Below are 21,264 nucleotides of genomic sequence, written 5' to 3'. Positions count from 1 at the left end.
TGTACCTGGTTGTATTCTATCTGCGTCCACAATTTGGTTTGTCTGTGTCTGTTCCAGTCAATGATTCTCCCTAAATTTACTGCTTGATAGTAATTTTTTATGTCTGGGAGGGCCAGACCTCAATGTTGTTTCGGTAATGTCAAGAGTCTTGTGCGTAGTCTTGGTTTCTTATGTGACCATACAAATTTGGTAAAAAGGGAGTGTACATGTCTAAAGTAGAGGGATGGGATCTTGATTGGCAGTGCTTGGAACAGGTAGAGAAATTTCGGGAGGATGAACATTTTGATGAGATACATCTACCGAACCATGAGTGGAGTCCCTTGCTCCACTCTTCTAGCAGTTCTCTGGCTTTTGTCAGCATTGGAGGGAAGTTAAGTTCAAAAGTGCGTGTCAAATCATTTGGGATAAATGTCCCCAAATATTTTAAATGACTATCTGCCAATTTGAATCTAAATTTATCTTTCAAAGGAGACAGTTCGTCGGGTGTCATATTGATGCCCATGGCTGCGGACTTATCAAAGTTTATTTTCAGATTAGATAAATTCCCATATCTCCTAAATTCTTTAATTAGATTTGGTAGGGAAACTACAGGATTAGTGAGGGACAACAAAAGATCATCTGCATACGCCGAGATCTTGTATTGGCTTTGGTCTATAGTAATGCCTGTTATATTTGAGTTCTTCCGTATTGTGCATAAAAATGGCTCTAGAGCTAGGGTGAATAGAAGGGGAGAGAGCGGACAGCCTTGCCTTGTACCGTTAGAGATGGTAAAGGGTGCCGAAATGACTCCATTGGCTTTAACTTGAGCGGTCGGTATGGAGTAAATGTTAGAAATCCATTGTAACATCTTATTTCCTAAGCCGATAAGTTTAAGGACAGCGAACATAAATTCCCAGCTCACCCGGTCAAAAGCCTTCTCAGCATCTGTGCTGAGAAAGATTCCTGGTGTTTTGGTCACTGAGGCTCTGTGTATTAGGTTAAGTACTTTGGTGGTATTGTCTCTAGCCTCTCTTGAGGGGACAAAACCCACTTGGTCTAGGTGTATGAGATCTGTCATATGCTGAGATAGTCTACTGGCCAGTATTTTGGTATAGAGTTTAAGATCTATATTCAAAAAAGAAATAGGTCTATAACTCCCACAGGCGGCCGGATACTTCCCTTCCTTAGGAATGAGGGAGATGTGAGCTCTTAAAAGTATCTCTTTGTAAACGCCCTCCTTCCGTAAGGTGGTTGAATAATTTGACCATATGTGGGCCTAGTATTGGTAAGAGGGTTTGGTAGTATTGTAGGGTAAATCCGTCTGGTCCTGGAGCTTTACCTGGTTTCATTCCCTTTATGGTGTTCTGAAGTTCCATCAACGTGATAGGTTCTTCCAGAGCTGCCCCTGTTTCCTCCAAAAGTTTAGGGATGTCTGACAGGTTAAGATAATCTCTTATATCATTGTCATTGGTCTGCTGTTTCGGGAGGTTGTATAGGGAGGAATAGTAGTCTTGAAACTCTCGTGCAATTTGGATGGGCATGGCCGTCCTGTTTCCCGAAGACCAAATAATTTGGGGTATGTAAGCCTGTAGTTTCTGTTGCTTAACCACTTTGGCTTGTAATTTCCCGCATTTATTTCCTGATTCATAGGAGAGTTTCCTACAAAATTGGAGTGCTGCTTTGGCCATGTACTGTAATAGATCTACCGTTTGTCTTCTAACAGTCAGAAGTTGTGTTTCTAGAGACGGTGTCGGGTTATTTTTGTGTTTCGATTCTAGATCCTGTATCTTGTGATAAGGTCAGGGATTTAATTTAGAGTTCTCACTTAATATGATGCCTACATGTAAATCTGTTTTGAATGTAACTTTTTGGCTGTTGAACTCAATTGAAGCTGCTTTTGTTTTCTTGTAACTGTATTGCCATGGTGTTGAAGCTTGTGTTCGTAGCCCAGGTGACTCCTGTTGTTGTTTACCCTTGCCCTTTGTGGGGGGGCTGTGCTGATGCTATTGTTTGTATAATTGCCTATAAAAGGCCTTTGAAAGAAGTAAAGAGCAGCAGTCCATTATGCTCAGAACTTTGATACAGACATACCTGACTCTGTGTCTTAATTCCTATATGAAGCAATAATTAGACAAAGCAATATAAACTATAAGCAACTTATTTAAAAGTTGAACCTAACATTTTGGCGCCTGAACAGGGACTCACCGATGATACTACAAGAGGTGGCTGAGCTACGCTGACGGAACGAAAGGACAGGCATTCCGGGAACCACAGATCAAAAAACCTGCGCAGGTAAGAAAAAGCTTTATTTTTCTTATATTCTGTGCTCCCCTGATTTGTGCCTATCCGTTCTGTCAGTTACGGTTCTCCTGGTTTTAAAACACCAGCCTCTGTAGTGGTGAGTCTAGAATTACTGCATATTTTAGTTTATATTGCTGGAATTATCTGTTTGGTTGTTGTCTGTGTCTGTCTTGTCTGTCTTGTTGAGAAAGTGAATGAGCCTTGTCAAGGATGGTATGAGTTAGAAGGGGATTGCCGAACTAAGCAACGGAATGCGCCTTACCTCACATGATTGGGAACCTGAGGGCTTGTGAGTTTGGGGGTCTGACGCTTATGCTTAACCTCACATCTAACTCATAAACCATAGACGGGTTGAGAGTATAAGCCCTATCTGCTCCATAAAGCAGGGATAAGAGTGTATGAGAGGGATTCCCAGATAAGGGGAGGGAATAAGATCTCCAAAAGTCCGGAGATCTAGTCGAATACCTGGCCACTTAAAGGAATGCTTGTATATGTTGTAGCCGCATTTTTGTATATGTTGTAGCCGCATTCTGGTTTGTTATTGGGCTAGCATATAAAGTAATTATTTATTATTGGGCTAGCATATAAGGTAATTCGGTTTCAGAAATCTCATTCCGGAAGAGGTTTCTAGTATTCTAGCACCCTAGGAGGAAGGCAACGAGGAACTAGTGTAACTTAGCTGGTTTGTTATTGGGCTAGCATATAAAAGTAATTATTCATTCTTGTATATGTTGTAGCCGCATTATATTGTACACTAAGTGTCCCACACGCTACCTAGGCAGGACTGTTAGAATGGGCCAGAGGAACACAAAACCCCATCAGGGAATTGTGGCGCACTATACGGTGCCACAGATAATTAAGAACATTTATGGGAAAACCGAAGCACAGGACTTAAAGGATGTCCTTCGTAAATTTAAAGGTAAAAGGAGCAGCGGGCTTAGACCCGGATGTATGGAGTGAAATAAAAAGGGACAGACAAGGAGAGGTGTTAGAGAAGCAATGGATGCGTCAGGTTCAATGCTTAATTAGGGTTTCAAATAGAGCAAAAGAAGTGGGGTGGAAGTATAATCCAGACTGTGATGGTTGGGATATGAAAGACAGAAGAACAAAAAATGTTGAAATTTTAAATAATCTTAGTTCAACCATCCCACCCCTATATACTGACATAGAACGTAAACCACACAAGATATATCCTGTACTTAAGGGTAGAGAATGTTTTTTTTTTTTTTTTTTCAAGTTTGTGGAGTATAAGAATTTCATTCAGAAACTGTAGCTCCCGTACGCACTGATACATGCATTATAGTAAAGCCAGCTGTTTTCTGTAGATTTGTGACACAGTTAATGAATACACATGAAGCAACCTGGCAGGATGGGGAGGATTTATGCAGACATAAAATGACTCTGACCCTGTTTAACCAGTTTATGACTGACCTGCAGACCGAGCTGAGGGGGATGGCAATACTGGAGACAGGACATGTCAGACATATAGACTCAAGGGCTCCTTTTATTGTTAGATTAGAAGCTTTCTGTCAGGCAAAACAACAAGAGAGGGGGTCAATATCACCCATGAAACAAATGCCAGGACAGACTGTATCAGAATTTTACTTGTCTATGGAAAGTATGATGGCAGATGAGAGAATGGATTTAGAGCTGCCAGTCACGATCCGAGCCTTCAATAGACAGTTTATGGAAGGATTAATTCCACAGATAAGTGAAAGACTGAAAGTTTGCACACCACCCTTAAATTGTTTTGCGATTTTTGGCAGAAAAAGGTTGCAAGGTTAATAAGAAAAAGTTGCAAGTGTGTCAGGAAAAGGTTATCTTTTTGGGACATTGTATATCACAAGGTACAAGACATCCCACTGAGGAGAGGGTTCAAGTGATAAAGGGAATGTTACCCCCACGGAATTTCAAACAATTGCGTATGTTTTTAGGTATTGTGTCATATTGTAGACAATGGATACCACACGCTAGCGCTTTGATGCAGCCATTATACGATTGTTTGAAAATTGTACCGTATATGCTTACAGAAGTAGCTTATGAGTCGTTTATCATTTTAGATTATACTAAGATATTTAATCTGTACATTGCTGAGATCACTGGACACGCCACAGGTGTTCTGACACAGGCACATGTGAAACAAAGACCAATCGCTTACTTTTCAGCAGCATTAGATCCAGTATCTAGAGGTTCACCGTTCTGTGTACGGGCGGTAGCTGCAGTGTCAATTATCATAGATAAGTCATCAGAGATTGTTCTAGACAATCCAGTTGTGGTGCATACCACACATGACATACATGCAATCTTGTCTCAGGTACAGCCTAAACACATTTCCATGGCTAGGCAATTAAGGTTACAGTGTACTTTACTCTTACCTCCAAATGTCACTTTTCATCGCTGTACAACCTTAAATTTGGCTACCTTTTTGCCTCTTCAGTCACCAGATTTGGCAAGGGGGAATGATAGTGCTAATAGTACTAGTGAGAAAGGAAATGAGGTACCTGACACTCTTTTGTTTAAACAAGTAGATGAGCACGATTGTTTTCAGCTCATGGAACAGGAGACAATGGGATTCCCACATGTTACAGATACACAGATTTTAAATGCTGAGCACACTTTGTACATAGATGGCAGCAGGTTTGCTGATGACAAGGGTAAATATCACACAGGTTATGCCGTAGTGACTGATACACAGGTGATTGACGCACAGCCCTTACCAGCCCACATGTCAGCACAAGAAGCAGAATTAAAAGCTTTAGAACAAGCCCTAGAATACTTAAAAGGGCGAGAAGGGAATATTTACACTGACTCCGCTTACGCTTATGGTGTAGCGCATGATTATGGCCATATATGGAAGGCTAGAGGTTATCTGACAGCAGCAGGTACTCCTATAAAACATGGAGAAGGGATTAAGAGAGTCCTGAACAATCTTCAAAAGGTTAAACGAGTGGCCATCATGAAAATAGCGGCACACACAAGCGCAAAAACAATTGAGGCAAAAGGAAATGCATTTGCAGATTTGACTGCAAAACAGGCAGCTCTAGGGGGAGGAAGCCCTGAGACCTTAGCAGCAGTAGAGGTGAGTATCCCAGAACCAACATGGCAGCAGCTGAGTAAATTACAGGAGCAAGCAGGGGAGAGCGAGAAAGATAAGTGGGTCAGAATGGGAGCAGCACCAGACCTTGACAATGTATGGAGGGAAGGGGGCAAAATATGCCTGCCTGCCTCTCTGTACCCAGCAATGGCAGCGGCAGTTCACCTACCCACACACGTCAGTTCCAATTCCATGTATAGGATTGTGAACCAAGGATGGCTCGCCCCTGGATTCAGTAGTACTGCGAGAAACTACTGTGCAGCCTGCCAAATCTGTCTCCTGAATAACCCAGGACAGAGAGTAAAAACCCCACGAAAACACCAGGTCCGGGCCCAATACCCCTTCCAGAGACTGCAAATTGACTACATACAAATGCCCAAGAGCGGCCCCTTTGAATTTGTCCTCGTGTGTATCGATTTATTTTCAGGTTGACCCGAAAGTTATCCAGTAAAATCGGCTACAGCTAAAGCCACAGCTAAGAAACTGATCACTGAGTTAATACCTAGGTTTGGTCTTCCTGAAACCATAGAATCAGATAGGGGGACACACTTTACAGGAGAGATCATGCAGAATGTAATGACCATGTTAGGGGTTCAACAAAGTTTTCACACCCCTTACCACCCACAGAGTTCAGGATCAGTGGAGAGAGTAAATGGGACAATAAAGTTAAAAATACAAAAGGCAATGCAAGGGTTAAACAAGCCATGGCCTGAATGTCTGCTTTTGGTTTTATTCTCTATAAGGTACACTCCAACAGGAAAAACAGGATTGTCCCCATATGAGATACTTTTTGGTAATGCGCCTAGATTAGGTCTATACCAGAGTATGCAATTGCAATGTGACAGTTTGACTGCATATGTAATACAATTACAACAACGTCTAACTAAGATCCACAAAAGTGGGTATTCTTCTCTTCCAGACCCTAATTCAATAGCAGGTACACATACACTGCTACCAGGGGATTATGTATATGTAAAGAAACACACCAGAAAGACATTGGAGCCAAGGTTTGAAGGTCCTTATCAAGTGCTTCTGACCACGGCCACTTCAGTAAAGCTGGAAGGAAAACCTACCTGGATACACACATCACATTGCAAGAAACAACCCGAGAAAACAACATGATGAAATATCTACTTACATATTTTCTGTTGAAAATTGTTGTTTTACAAATACATGCATGGACTCCTGGTATTAATGTAATTGAGGTAGAGGAAACAGCAAACTTTCAATGGGTTATAGATGATCCTAAAGTAGCAAATGATTCAGGATATGAGATGAATAAGTATTATGATGTAGGTAATTACACTGTTAAAGGACACAGGCGACCATTTCATATAGATGTAGGTATTGCATGGATACAGGCAGACCCACTCTCAGAAGTAACTATAACTTTCCAGTGGAATGACAATATGCGCTTTCCTTTCAATAACAGTAAAAATCATAGGTGCCATAAAATATCCCTTTCACAGACGTGGAAACAAGCACGGGAATGGGTGGTAGGACAAATGTACCAAATATTAGTCCATAAAGCAGGGGGAGAAAATATATCAGAAGGGATGTTTAATCTGACAGATATTACCGTTAATCAATCAAGTACTTTCCTCTGTGCCTCTTGGTGGAGGGAAGAGAGAAATGATGGGTGGTATTGGAATGCAGAGGCCTATGGATTTCACATACAAATGGAGGAAGAAGTAACGCCAATAATTGAATCTTCCATATTAACACCCGTACCAAACACTTGCATAAATGTATCAACATCACAACAGAAAACAAAAATAAAATTCAATATCACCTTTCCCTCTATACCGGAGTGTAGGTATAAGCGAGAATGGTATGATACTCTATTGGGATTAACAGGTACAGGAATGGGAGTTTTAAACTCGGTCGAGATAGAAGAAATGAACAACAGATGGAAGCATGCAGGGGGACACATAGCTGACAGCTTGACTATCACAAGCAAATGGTTACCCACCACTTTTGAAACCTAACTGCAAGAAATACCCCTATTACAATTTTTGGGAGGGTTAATAAATCACACTATAGGAGCAGAGCTCCAGCTGTGGAATCAAAGTCAACAGTTTGTAAATTTCACACAGTGCTCTTTTAACCTCTTATCCTATCATATACAAATAAATAGGGCCAGGACTGAACTACAGTTGGGAAATTATCATACCTGGATGAAATATTTTAAAGGTCTAACTGACGATGGTGTATGGTTCCAAGTAAAAGGGGATAAGATAGAATGTGAGGAGAAATGGTGTGTAGGAAGGTTTGAAGCATATCGGGTAGCAGATGTAATGGAAATGTGTAAAATAGTGGTTATGCCACTAGTAATTAAAAACGAGTTTTGGTATCCAGAAATATATGGGAAATATGTAGATAAAGGAAACAGAACCCATGATCTTAGTCTATGTGAAGGAACTAATAAGGGAATAGTGTGTGGCAGAAGTTCCCCAGTATATGAACCTTGCTTGTTAAAATACCAAACTAGCATATGCAAAATGCAAAGAACACCGATAAATGTGAACAATAGATTCATAGAAATAGGACCCCAGCATATTTGTATCATTACTAATGACAACCGCACCATGTTAGCGTTAAATAGATCGGCGCCGTTTGCGGGATGTATAAAAAAGATTAAAATATTACAATGGGGTAACGACACCTATCTTTTTGAACCAGACGCCGATAAGGTATTCTCTTCAGTTTATGAGGTACATAATCTCACTGACACTACACCCTTTATAATTTCTTTAGACCCACTAAAACAGGTTTTGGAACAATCAGAGTTGTTAAGACAACACATAGAAACACTAGAACATACCCTACAGAATAACCTTGTATCCGCAATTATTGACAAAGGTAGACTAGTACATCTTGACTCACAGATACAACAGGATACTGCACCACATTGGTGGGATATATTTAGTGGAATGTCCTCTACAGCAACCAATACCTTTCACTGGTTGTTAAGTCCAATGGTAATTATTATTCTAATATTAATATCACTTACAATCACGAATATATGTGTATACAGGAAAATAAATAGGAAAATTAGGAGAATAGACAGGGCATACCGATAAATGTGTATTGACATCACCCTACTCCTATAAAACTCCTCTTCTTGAATTTTAAGATGTTGGTAATACCTAGGGGGATGGGTTCTACCCCTCTGACAACTCGCGGTCAGGGAAAGGACTCTGGGGAAAAACTGACTAGAACTTATTCATGAGGACCCAGGGGGAAGGAGAGGATGATGTCAAAGGGGGAAATTGATAAGGTCAGGGATTTAATTTAGAGTTCTCACTTAATATGATGCCTACATGTAAATCTGTTTTGAATGTAACTTTTTGGCTGTTGAACTCAATTGAAGCTGCTTTTGTTTTCTTGTAACTGTATTGCCATGGTGTTGAAGCTTGTGTTCGTAGCCCAGGTGACTCCTGTTGTTGTTTACCCTTGCCCTTTGTGGGGGGGCTGTGCTGATGCTATTGTTTGTATAATTGCCTATAAAAGGCCTTTGAAAGAAGTAAAGAGCAGCAGTCCATTATGCTCAGAACTTTGATACAGACATACCTGACTCTGTGTCTTAATTCCTATATGAAGCAATAATTAGACAAAGCAATATAAACTATAAGCAACTTATTTAAAAGTTGAACCTAACAATATTAATAGTCGTTTTTCCCGTTCTCATTTGATATGTGCTCCATGTTTGATCAAGACCCCTCTTATTACGGATTTATGAGCTTCCCATAATATTCCTGGATCACAGTCCGCGGTGTCATTGGTTTGGAAGTATTGGTTCAGTTGGGTCGTAACATCTGTCAGCACGGAAGGAGTCTGTAGAAGACTTTCGTTCAGCCTCCAGATCTTTGTTCGGGAGGTCAGTGTCCATGATAGGGAGTAGCGCAAAGTGATGGGAGCATGGTCAGATCAAGTGATATTCCCTATCCCCGGGTCATGTGCCTCTTCCAATTGTCCATGTGGTATCAGGAAATAGTCGATACGTGAGCATGTTTTGTGGGGGGACGAGAAGAACGTGTAGTCCCTTTCCCCCGAGTGGTAAAGTCTCCATATGTCAATCAGTTGGGCATTATGTAAGTCTCGTGAGATGCGTTTGTGAACACTGGATCGCAAGGAGGAGGTACCAGAGGAAGTGTCAACCGTGGGGGCTAACGGGACATTAAAATCTCCACCTACAATCAGGCGTCCTTCAGTGAAGTCCATCAGTATGGATAGTGTATTATGTATAAAGGTATCCTGACTATCATTTGGAGTATATACAGTGGCTAATGTTATCAGAACATCCCCTATTAGTCATTTGATGAACACATAACGACCTTCAGGGTCTATTTTAGAGTCGCGGTAAGTCCAGGGCACCCCTCTTGCCAGAAGTATCAATACCCCTTTAGATTTATTCTTTGGATTTGTAGCATGGTAGGCTATTGGAAAGAGCTTGTTTTTCAGGCATGGTGGTGCTCTAGTTTTAAAGTGGGTCTCCTGTATAAACGCTATATCTGTTCTAACCCTCTTAAGGTCATTTAGTAGCATACGGCGTTTCTCGGGTATATTCAACCCTTTGGCGTTCAGCGAGAGAACATTGATTTGATCCATCACGACCACGCTGGGTGGGGAGGGAGTCGGGGATGGGGTAGAAGAAAGGGATGTGGGTGGGTGAAAGGTAAGGAAATTAGAGGAGAAAGAAGAAGTAGAAATGAGAGAGTAGGGTTAGCTCAGACGAGAATAAAGCGGGCAAGAAATATTAGCCCGTGTCCTATCTACTATTGATCATTAAAATAACAATCCTATGCAATATTTTGCAATGAAGCACAATCCAGAATTCACCGGGTGTAGTGCTTCGGCCTATTGGGGAGGAGGTTAGGTTACGACCGGGGGAGTATTCCCGGTCTCGTCTATACTCCCCAGCCGTAGGGTATAACTCGTGTTTGCATTCCACTAAAAACCATAAAAGAAAAACCATTAACATAAAATAAGAAAATGAACCAACGAACGGATGTAAATACACATTTTCATAAGAACTCATGCATGACCCCGAATCCAACTCTCAAAACTGTGGACCCGTTGTCATACACTTTAATAAAGCAAGTGATATATTATATTCAACATAAGAAAAATAAGAAAAAACAGCTCCTGTATCTCCTTCTAGTCTAAGTGGCCCATTCAGGATCTCTTACAATCCCCCAATACCAAGAGAGGACAGTGTAATCATTTGTGGCCCCTGGGGTCAGTCATACCCTCCGGTTGGCTTGGCTGCCCTGTCTTCCCCATACCTTACTGGGAGTGTCCCCTACAAGGTATCTGAGTTATTAAATACTATCAAATGTACTTCAGAAGTATCTTTCCACTAGACCCAACATGTCAGTACTTTATTACTTTTTTCATTATACTTTATCTTCCCAATGGCGCACAGTGGGGGGTGGGCAGGGGTCACTGACCTTTAAGGGACCCAAGTTGCTGCAGCCCCCCACTGTGGCCATAATTCGTAAAGACATCTCCGGAAGCTGTATGGAGAAAGTAAGCGTTAAACAAAGAGTATTATTACGTCCTGATCTTCTGATAGGGATCACACAGTATTTGCAGACATCATCACATCATCAGTAATGCTGGTAAGGAAGTTGTCGACCCTTTCCCCCCCGGATCGAAAGAGCCAATGTGGGCAGTTTGGAGATCGTATGCAGGTAAGGGATTGTTCTCTCTGTGGCACTCCTAGTGAATATCCTCCATTGTCCATTCTGCCCATTCAGGAACCGGGGGGGAGATATATTTGAGTCAGCTCTCCAGTCCTGTATCTCTCCCCTTTCCCTATAAATGGGTCACATACCAAGAACAGCTTCTTAAAAATTCCCTACTCAGTTCAGGTGTTCACCCAGTAGTTTGTAGAGCTATAAGTGTAGGAAGTTTTATCGGGGGGGGGGGGGGGGGGAGGATATGTCAGATGGGTCCCTAGGGAGTGGGAAAGGTCATGTTGAAGGAGTAACAGGGCGAAGGCATTGTATGCAGTTAGCATGTGTGAGTGTTCTCACCGTTATGACATCTGCTTTTAAGCTTCCCTGGAATCCTCCGGAGATGTGATATGGGATCTTCTGTTGTTCCTCCGCGGTCGTGGAGAGCGGGTTCTCCTCTGGCTGGAGCTTGAGTTTGAGCCACCCAGGCGGAAAGAGTTACCCGTGAGAGCGTGCAGCCAATCAGGTACATCAATGGGGTCTGTGTCGAAAAAGGCAAACAGAGCAGGTAGATCCGATGGTGAGCGCAGGGTGTAAGCCTGGGAGTGTTTCTTAAAAGTCACCGATATGGGGAACCCCCATCTGTATGTGATGCCGAGGTGTTGGGCGAGTTACAGGACGGGTTTCAGCATTGCCCTCCTTTGCAGGGTGGCCCGTGACAGATCTGGAAGGATTCGGATTGTAGCCCCATCGAACTCGGTATCTCTCATCTCCCATGCCTTTCGCAGAATGACTTCTTTGTGTGTGTATTGGTGAATCCTGCAGATCACATCTCTTGGGTGATTTGGGTCTGCGGGTCGCGGTCCCAAAGCTCTATGAATCCGATAGAAAGATACATTCTGTGGGAGTGTGTCCCCAGCAACGTTCCTGAATATTGCCAGTGCTGTAGCCACCAGGTCCTCTGTCCCAGTGGCTTCGGGCATGCCTCGGAGTCGCAAATTGTTTCTCCGGCTGCGATCTTCCATTTCTTCAAGGCGCAGTTGCTGGGACAGTATGGATGTCACTTGTGCAGCCTGTGCCTCTTCCACTCGCTGTAACCTCCATTCCAGTACTGACACTTTGGCCACCCCTGCTCCCATCCTCTCTGTCAGCATGGTAATATCACTGCGTACCGCTGCTATGTCTTGTCTATGGGACGTTTCTAGCCTGTTAGCTAGTGATTCCATGTTGGCTCTCGTAGGTAGGGCCTGAAGCAGTGCCCTCAGCTCCGCATCTGCCCGGAGAGTTAGTAGAGTGGAATGTGGGTAAGTCAAGTCCTGTGACTCAGGGCCAAACACTGCCGGTATACCGCGGTCTCCCTCCATGGGGTGAGAGGTAGTTGGGGACGTCTGTGAGCTATGTGGCAATGGCCTGGCCTCGTGGTGTCCGCCATCTTTGGAGCCGGGGATGCTTCTTGCTGGCCCGGGAAATACCGCTTAATCTCCCCGTTAGCTGGTGGTTTAGGTAGTGGTTTCTTTCTCTGTTTTCCTCCCGGCTTCCCAGCGGAGTACATACCGTGATTGCTGAAAAATGTGGTAGAAATTAGGGCTGGAAAGGTCAAGACGGACCGGGAGCTCCGCTAGATCACGTCTTTACACAGCCATGTCCAGACCACCCCCCCAGGCCCTATAGAACCTTCTATCTCCACTGAATATCTACAGAGGTCACGTCTGCATTTCAGATTTTTCAAATACAGGGTGATCTCTCTAGATTTGAAGAACTTAATATTACTCCCATAGTTAAGCAGATGGTGGACAGGCTTCGTACCTGGACATCAATGCCCCTTAATTTAATTGGCCACATAAATATCTTCAAAATGATCTTCCTACCGAAATTTCTATATTGTTTCAAGCTGCCCCAGTTTTTCTCCCAAAGAAATTTTTTGCACAGGTGGAATCTACCCTCTCCTTTTTTTCTGGAATGGTAGCCAGCCCTGTATATCCAAGTCCTCATTGCAGGTGGCTAAGGCCGTGGAAGGTCTGGCATGCCCAAATCTATGGAATTTCTTTATTGCTTCCCAACTCACCTATGTTCATGCTTGGTAACACTCTGACCCTCAGACTCCCTCCATAGCGCTTTTGTCTGCCTTCTTTGGACCCTCCACCTCTCTCAGGGACGAGCTACATAGGTCAAGGAGATCCCTGGGCTCAAGATTTTCTCCTGTTGATGTTGGTTTTATGGCTTGGAGGGAGGGGGGGAATTCTGACACAGGCCTCTCTGGGTATGTTGCCACAGACCCCTTTGTAGAGGAATCCTAATCTCCCTGAGCTCTTTGGTCACCTGTATTCGCCCTAGTCGGTTTTGTGTTACTCACCTCTCCCATATCGTTGAGAACAATAATTTAGTGACCTTTGACACCTTAGATGTAAACATGGCGTTGAAAATAAGTTCTTTTTTTAAAAAAATATTTCCTACTGTGGTATGCCATTCGGGCGCAGTTTGGGTTATTGACCATTGAGCTCACGGAATCTTCTATGGAGGATCTCATCGTTTTCAGAAATCTCCAGACTGGTGACCTTTATGGTCACCTCCAGTTGATGGGGGCTGATCCTTTCCAGAACTCTCATCGCAAATGGCTGTTGCTAATACCTTTCACTTTCTGAGGAGGTTTGGGAGGAGGCTACTGAGATATGCTTTCAGGATATAATCAACACTGCTGACCAGTTGATCATATTTAAGTTTGTACATCATTTACACTACACACCAGCCAAGCTGGGATTGGGTCAGGATATTGCTTGTTCTAGATGTGACCTGATTGCTGCAAATTTTTTTCATATATGTTTTGGGACTGTCCTGAACTCTCTTCCTACTGGAAGGATCTGTTTGCCTTCGTCATACAGACCCATTGCACTACTAAATAGTGATTTCAAAATTCTGACAAATCTTCTTGCTATTAGGTTGTATCCCATGTTGCCTTCTGTAATAGACCCAGACCAGACAGGTTTCATGATCCGCAGAGCCACAGACGTCAACCTCCGTAGACTCTTCACAAATATCCATGCCCACCACATCAATGAGGGATCTCGAACGATTGCCTCATTAGATATTGAAAAGGCTTTTGACACCGTCGAGTGGCCCTTCTTATGGGAGACATTGCGTAGGATGGGGTTCCCTTTGCTTTTTATTAAATGGCTTCAAGTGATATACAAATGCTCTACCTCCTCGGTGCGCTTGGCAGAAAAACTATCAGATCCCTTCAGCCTCTCCTCCAGGGGAACAAGGCAGGGCTGCTCTCTCTCTCCGGCACTATTTGCCCTTGCCATAGAACCAGTGGCGGAGGCGCTGCGCACTACCCCACACATCAAGGGTCTGCGCATCGGTCTGCTGGAGGAGAGGGTGGCCCTATATGCTGATGACATGCTGCTTTTTCTCAGCGACGCAGGTCCATCACTACAGGGTGCACTGACAATACTGAACACCTTTGCTGGGGTTACTGGGTTAAAGGTGAATTGGTCCAAATCCTTACTATTTCCAATAGACCAGGCCGCAAGAACGGGTTCCCCTCCGGATATCCCCCTCCAGTGGGTGGACACCTTCAAATACCTGGGTGTCGTTGTTTCCCCCAGAGCTACAGAGTTCATCCATCTTAACCTAGATCCAGTTGTGCAAGACATAAAGATCAAACTTAAGGCATGGGGGAAGCTGCCACTGTCACTATGGGGCCAAGTTAACCTTCTCAAAATGAAAGTTATCCCAAAGCTCACTTACCTCTTTCGGCACCGCAATGGATTCCCAGATTTTTCTTTAAAAAGCTCAATCCTTCCTCTGGGGTCCCTCCACGCCAAGATATAAACTGAGTACCTTGATGAGACCGACAACGCAGGGGGGTATGGCATTCCCAGACTGCCATAAATATTACCTCGCCGCACAGTTGGTAACGGTAACATGGTGGCTGGATCCAGACAAATCTAATTCAGCTACAGCTCTGGAGACGGCGGTGATGGGGTAATTGGAAGCACTTAAACTGCTGGTCTACAGGGGACCTCGGGCCCCATACCCCCTGACCCCCTCCATGCATACTACCTTACGTGCATGGAGGGCAGGACTGGCGATAGAAAAATACGGAATACACAATGAAGTTTCACCCAACGCTCCAATTTGGCTAAATCCTAATATTCCCCACTTCTATAAAATGCTTAACCCATATGCATGGACCAAATACGGTGTCAAACTAATATCACAGATAATTTCAAACAACACATTGACCCCCTTGTCCCAACTTTCACAGATGTATAATATACCAAATTATTATATATTCCGTTACCTGCAATTATCTCATGCTTTTACCGCACAATTCCCGAGATCCTCCTGCGTGGTTGTCCAGTCTGGGTTGGAAAAGACACTCCGCACTAGATGCGCCGAAAAACCAACCTCTCATCTTTATGAACATTTGATAATTGTGTCTCTCCCACCCATGGACCAACTGTGGTCCCGCTGGCAAAGGGACATTCCAACACTGGACAACGATGACTGGGATGATGTGTGGGATTTCCCCTTTAGCTCCCTGGTTTCACTAAGAGACATACTATTGCAATTTAAAATAGTGCATAGAGCATACTTTACACTGTATAGACTTCATAAAATGAAACCTGAACACTCTGCAGAATGCTGGAGGTGCCATACCTCCCGGGAGACTTTACGCATATTTTTTGGACCTGCCCTAAGATTCGGCGGTATTGGACTGAGTTGCTAGAAATGATTATTCTGGTTGCCTTGGTTACGATTCCGGTGAAGATGGAGGTGTGCCTTCTGGGCCTGGTGGAGACAATAGTGCCAACAGTGGCAAAAAGAACCTTGAGTGGGCTGTTGCTCTTTTATGCCCGGAAAAACATTGCTATGCACTGGAAAAAACCTACGTTACCTTCCTTGGCCCAATGGAAACGACTCATAAATGAGAGCCTCCCATTATACAAAGACACATATATAGAGGATGCCCCCAGAAATATGATAAAATTTGGCGTACATGGCTTGATGAACCAACTACAGTTTGAACGCCGAGGGAAGAGGATAATGAATGAGGTATACATATAAACATATTAATAAAAACATATTCGTATATGCCTAAAGAGGAGAGTGGGGGATATTATGCATGAATAAGCTATAACAGACTCCCAAAAAAAAAAAAAAAAAAAAGGGAATAAAAAATTAAAAATAAAGAGACACCAGTAATCCTAGTTGTCTAGCGGCATTACGAGTAAACATACATGAAGCCATGAATGATCTGAAACTTAAGCAAAAAAAATTAAGCATACAGACAACCGACAAGCACTGATGTTGATGTTTATGTATGATTTTGTTATTGTTATTTTTCTTTGTTGTTTGTCCAGAAAATACAATAAAAAAGATTTTCAAAAAAAAAAAAAAAATGTGTATGTGTGAATGTTGATTGGGGTTTTCTTTGTTTTTGGCACAGTGTTTTCGTTTATTGAATACCTGATTTTGTATGCCCTTAAGTGCCTTATGTGCCAGTAATGTGATTTTTTATCTTTGTATCTTATACTGTGAAAACTAAATAAATACCTTTTAAAAAAAAAAAAATCACTATTAATCGCTGTACTAAGATGTCACCTTACTTGCTCAATTCGCTTCTAATCTATCCTGTTATCTGTAATGATGTCAGTGGCACATGCACATTTCTTCACACGATTCGCAGGCATGCTCTTTGTGCTTTCAGTCCATTGATCAGTGTGCCGTGACGACATATACGCTCCCTGTGGCACTGCGCTCCAATAACGCAAGACTACATTCTCAACCTCGGAAACTAGGAGACGGCTTGGCTGAGAAACTATTGCGCATGTGCGAAAATATAGCAAGGGCACGAAAGGGCGGAGGTATTTTCTACTACAGACATGGAAAACAAAACTTAATATGGCGCTGGCTTATCCCGGGAGAAATGCATGTATAAACATCTTAAACACAGTAAGGAACATGCGATAGGGGCTAAATTATATTCTAAGTGCATACAAACAATAGACACAGGTGGGAGGAGAGTGAAACATGCTGAATCTCCACCTAGATAGCCCACACTGTGTTTTTGCACAAAAATAATAAAGATTTGAGTTCAAATACATATTTGTATGAGAATTTAAAACATTTATTCATTATGTACTTTTCCTTTTGTATTTCGATAGTTTTTTGTTTGTTTTTACATGTGACCAGAAGCAGAAGACTAGAAGCTCCTCCCACCAATATTTCCTTGCAGATGGGCTGGCAAACAGCTGGGTCACATGACAGCTGTATATCGATTATGAAAAAAGGTAGATTTTTTTTTTTTTAATTAAAATAAACAGCGCCATCATCCATATACATAAAGAGAATAGATATTGTAAATTATACAGTATGTGTTTAGTATCATTTTAAGTAGTCTGAAGGAAATCCCATTGTTCTCGTCCTAAGCTGCCAATGAGGTTTCTCCCTTATGTTTCTAGCACAGCATTGAAGAATGACCGTGGATTACATATTTTTCTTTAGACCTTTGATCATAAAGGTTGAAGTCACCATCCCCTTATTTCCTACTTACAACCATTAAAGTGGTATTCAACCCAAAAGCAAATATTTATTATATTGCAGCTTACCATGTCTTAGATGTGATGGCTGCATTCATTTTTTTCTTTTTTTTTTAGGATTTCTTTCTACCATTTCATCTAGTGATCCAGTCAGTAAGTCTGTTTTTCAAAAGAACAAGCTCTCCAGCAGAATGAGCTCTCCAGCAGAATGTATCAGTTACAGAGGTGAGACAAATCATTTAACACTAGCAGGGATGCCTACAATGATCAGCTTTAATTTATTTATGTAAAATCTTTATCCTAAAAGGAGAAAAAAAGTTTGCTGTAACTGCTTATAAAGTATTAGCTGGAGTTTGGCTTCAATTTGTTAGTGTGTTTAAATCTGTTAGTACGTGTAACACTCCTCTTCCTCCATGCTGACAATGCTGCTGTCTAAAGGTGCCCCTTGTGCTCATTCGTCCAGAGTGGGGGCACTCTAATACAGGAGGTGTATTACTGTCTGGATCACCAGGTGAAAACATAAGGAAAAAAGCCTAAGAAAAGTAAACTGATGCAGCCACCGCATCTAATGATTGGTTAGCTGCAATATATTACATTTTTGGTTTTGCTTTTAATTCCACTTTAACTTCTTTATTTCTTTTCCCGCTTCTTATTCTGTTTCTGCTAATGAGGTATCTTCTTTATTATGGTTGCTAAAAATTATCCTGTTTACACAAATATTCATATAAAACTTCCTCACTTAAATCTGCAATCGTGTATATAATCTTTGCTCAATTTCCTGCATTAAATACCTTTTTAGCAGCATGTCAATTCAGTGAAAGGTGTATGCAGTACTTCCTCCTTAACTGAATATTTCTCCAGATAACTTCCTGGCTCACATTTCTGCGTATGTATTTTCACCATTTTGTTCATTACATTTATCCTGCTCATTCTGTTTGATTGTATCCTGTCTAAAGTCTAACGCCACTTTGAAATTGTCACTGTGCTACATATTACACTCATATATTGGGCGTAACATTTAACATGGTGATATATGGACCTCCTACGACCCCAAAAATGCCCCCCTTCCCTCGGACAGCATACAAGGATTATTTCTGTCCATTCATTCACAGATCTTGAAGCAGCAGATCTGTAGTTCTCATAAACACAAGTGTGTGGATCAATGCACTCATATTTACCCTTCCTCTAGCTCTGTAACTGAAAGTCCATACGTGCAGTGAAAGAAACTGCAGAGGGTGTAGATGACTTCAGGCCCAACAGGTCATAGAGCTCAAATATAACCGCTATTATATTTTCACTAGTATATTTTTTGAGCAACCTCCCTCTCATGCTCCAGTGTAAGAATGAGGCTGCAACATAATACAATGGCTTCCAATATCAGATTTAGGGGTCATTTCAGAGAAAGAAGGACCACTTTCTAGCAAGGATTGAGCTAGTTGGGTAGCTCTGTGTAAAAATAAATGTCAGGACGAAATGGTAAACGTTTTAGGTTTGTCTTTTGCCTTCGCATATTTAAATAGGGTTTTCACTCATTGGAAAATAAAAGCCCCCTGCTACACACCATTTCCTTATAGTATACCTGCCCCTTGTGGGCCCTCATGCTGTCCACCAAGAGTTCAGTCCAGACACATAGTTACTTGTCCCCTTTCCACCATTTTTTTTTTTTTGCTGTGTCCTGATTGGCACCACAGAGCCTCTTCTTAAAAGGCCAAGTTTACTTTTTTTTTTTAGAAAAAATAATAAATGCACATATTTTTGCAGGAGAAAAATTTGCAATTATTTTTTTCGTGTGGGAGCCTGGAAAGCATTGCACCCATAATCAGTGGATCAGGGATGCACTGTATGGCTTCTGCAGACAAACCCATACCTGCATATGGGCTGTCCGTTTGAAAGCTGCAGGGCTTGTGAATGAACTACAAATGCACTCATCAACACCTTCGCAGTTCATTCAGAACTAAAAACCAGCAGCTGCGGTGGATGACAGTAGCTGTAGTTGATCATTCACAGGAAACTTTGCTTTTGAATTGTGACAGCGAGTGTGGAGAGAAGATCCCCCATCCGCTGTCACATCATGGGGGATCTAGCGAACTGGCTGCCAGAACTGGAACATGTTACATGTTCCTCCAATATTTAGGGTGAAACATATTCTAAAAGGGGAACTTACCCTTTAAAAGTTGTGCTCAGTGCCTTCTACATCAGACTCTATTCATTCCTATGCAAACTGTAGTGTACACCATCTCGACTGGAGTCAGGTGATGTATGGACATTATACTAAAATGATTAGAGTCTAAAAGCGTGTGGATGTTGCATTGAAATGAATAGGGTCCAGGAGGTGCATGGACATTCCACTGAAATAGTTGAAGTCCAGGTAGTGTATAATGTTTCACTAGAATAAATGGAGTCCAGGTGTTATATGGAAAGGAGTATAGAAGGTGTACAATTCTTCCACTGAAATGAGTGGGGTATGTGTCGCACATGCATGGAAGGTGTAGGGCTTGATTTGGGTTATTTTAAAGAAAAGGCAGTGGATCGTCAGGCAGGCCATACAATGACGTGGAGCAGGGACAAATAGTATTATTCCCTGACTGAACTGCTTAGAAAGGCATAGCAGGGCCCTCTAATCATTACATGAAAAATCAACAACCTACTTTCCTTTTTTAGGGATGAAAAAGATAATCACCACAATCATGTATTAAAGGACTTTACCATACAGGGCTCACTGTGGAACACGTATCAGCTTGTATCAGATATTTTGCATGCTCCTATATGGTAGCCACACTTTCCTTTATCAGAAAAAAAGCTCTCCTGCCAAGAAAAAAATGTAACTGTCATATACTATTGTGATATCATAAAGATATATTATATAGGTTCAGAAACTGTCCAGCTGCAGTACATATGGTGCAAGTGACTGAACTTCTATTGAGAAAATGCTAAATTATATATATATATATATATATATATATATATATATATATATATATATACACATACATACACACACACATACATACATACATACACACACATATACACACACACTTGGCCAATATGTCCTTCCAAGTATAAATTAGACCAATTTGATAACACCCCAAATCCACATCACAGGCATAAGTTATCATATACGGTGTGCATTAAAGGCTCTTTCTTACCTTATCAGCTCTTCTAATATATCAGCCCTGCCCATACGAGCTGCATGATATACTGGTGAACTCCGATTATGTGGACTGCCATTAGGGTCTGCTCCAGCTTTCAGAAGAACCTGCACACATTCCAAGTGTCCATTTTCTGTGGCCACAAAAAGAGGTGTTTGCCCTTTTACATCCACTAGCTCCAGCTCAGCCCCATTATGGATCAGGAGAGAGACACAATCTGCATGGCCAGCTGTTGCTGCAATGCGTAGAGGGGAGCAGGGGAGCCATCCGCTGCACCACACTGACTTCTCATTTATACGTCTGTGAGAGTAGGGAAGGGGGAATAAGACACTTATCAGACAGTTATTTTAGGAGAAACTTCTCGTCAAAAGGCAAATATGTCATCAAAATAACCAATTCAAAAAAAATTTCCTCACTAAAAGTGTGTTCCTGTCACAGTATGATCTTGTATAAATATTTACATTTTTGCTGTTTAACATGCAATCTGTTTTTAAAGTTATTTTCACTTTGTT

General features: G+C 42.0%; 1 protein-coding gene across 2 annotated transcripts in view; it reads right to left on the bottom strand.

The window, feature by feature from the left end:
• ASB1 (ankyrin repeat and SOCS box containing 1) overlaps positions 1 to 21,264 on the bottom strand; it is a 111,850-nt gene that overhangs the window by 17,945 nt on the left and 72,641 nt on the right. The window contains exon 3 of one of the 2 annotated variants that reach the window (XM_073633680.1): positions 20,750 to 21,052. The exons of the other annotated variant lie outside the window; for it this stretch is intronic. Within the exon in view, the coding sequence (XP_073489781.1) occupies positions 20,750 to 21,052 (303 nt within the window). The remainder of the gene's footprint in view (positions 1 to 20,749; positions 21,053 to 21,264) is intronic. 2 annotated transcript variants of the gene reach the window in all.

The sequence above is a fragment of the Aquarana catesbeiana genome, linkage group LG06 (assembly GCF_042186555.1).
Source record: "Aquarana catesbeiana isolate 2022-GZ linkage group LG06, ASM4218655v1, whole genome shotgun sequence".
Lineage (NCBI taxonomy): Eukaryota > Metazoa > Chordata > Amphibia > Anura > Ranidae > Aquarana > Aquarana catesbeiana.
This window is presented reverse-complemented; position numbering and strand designations above follow the sequence as displayed.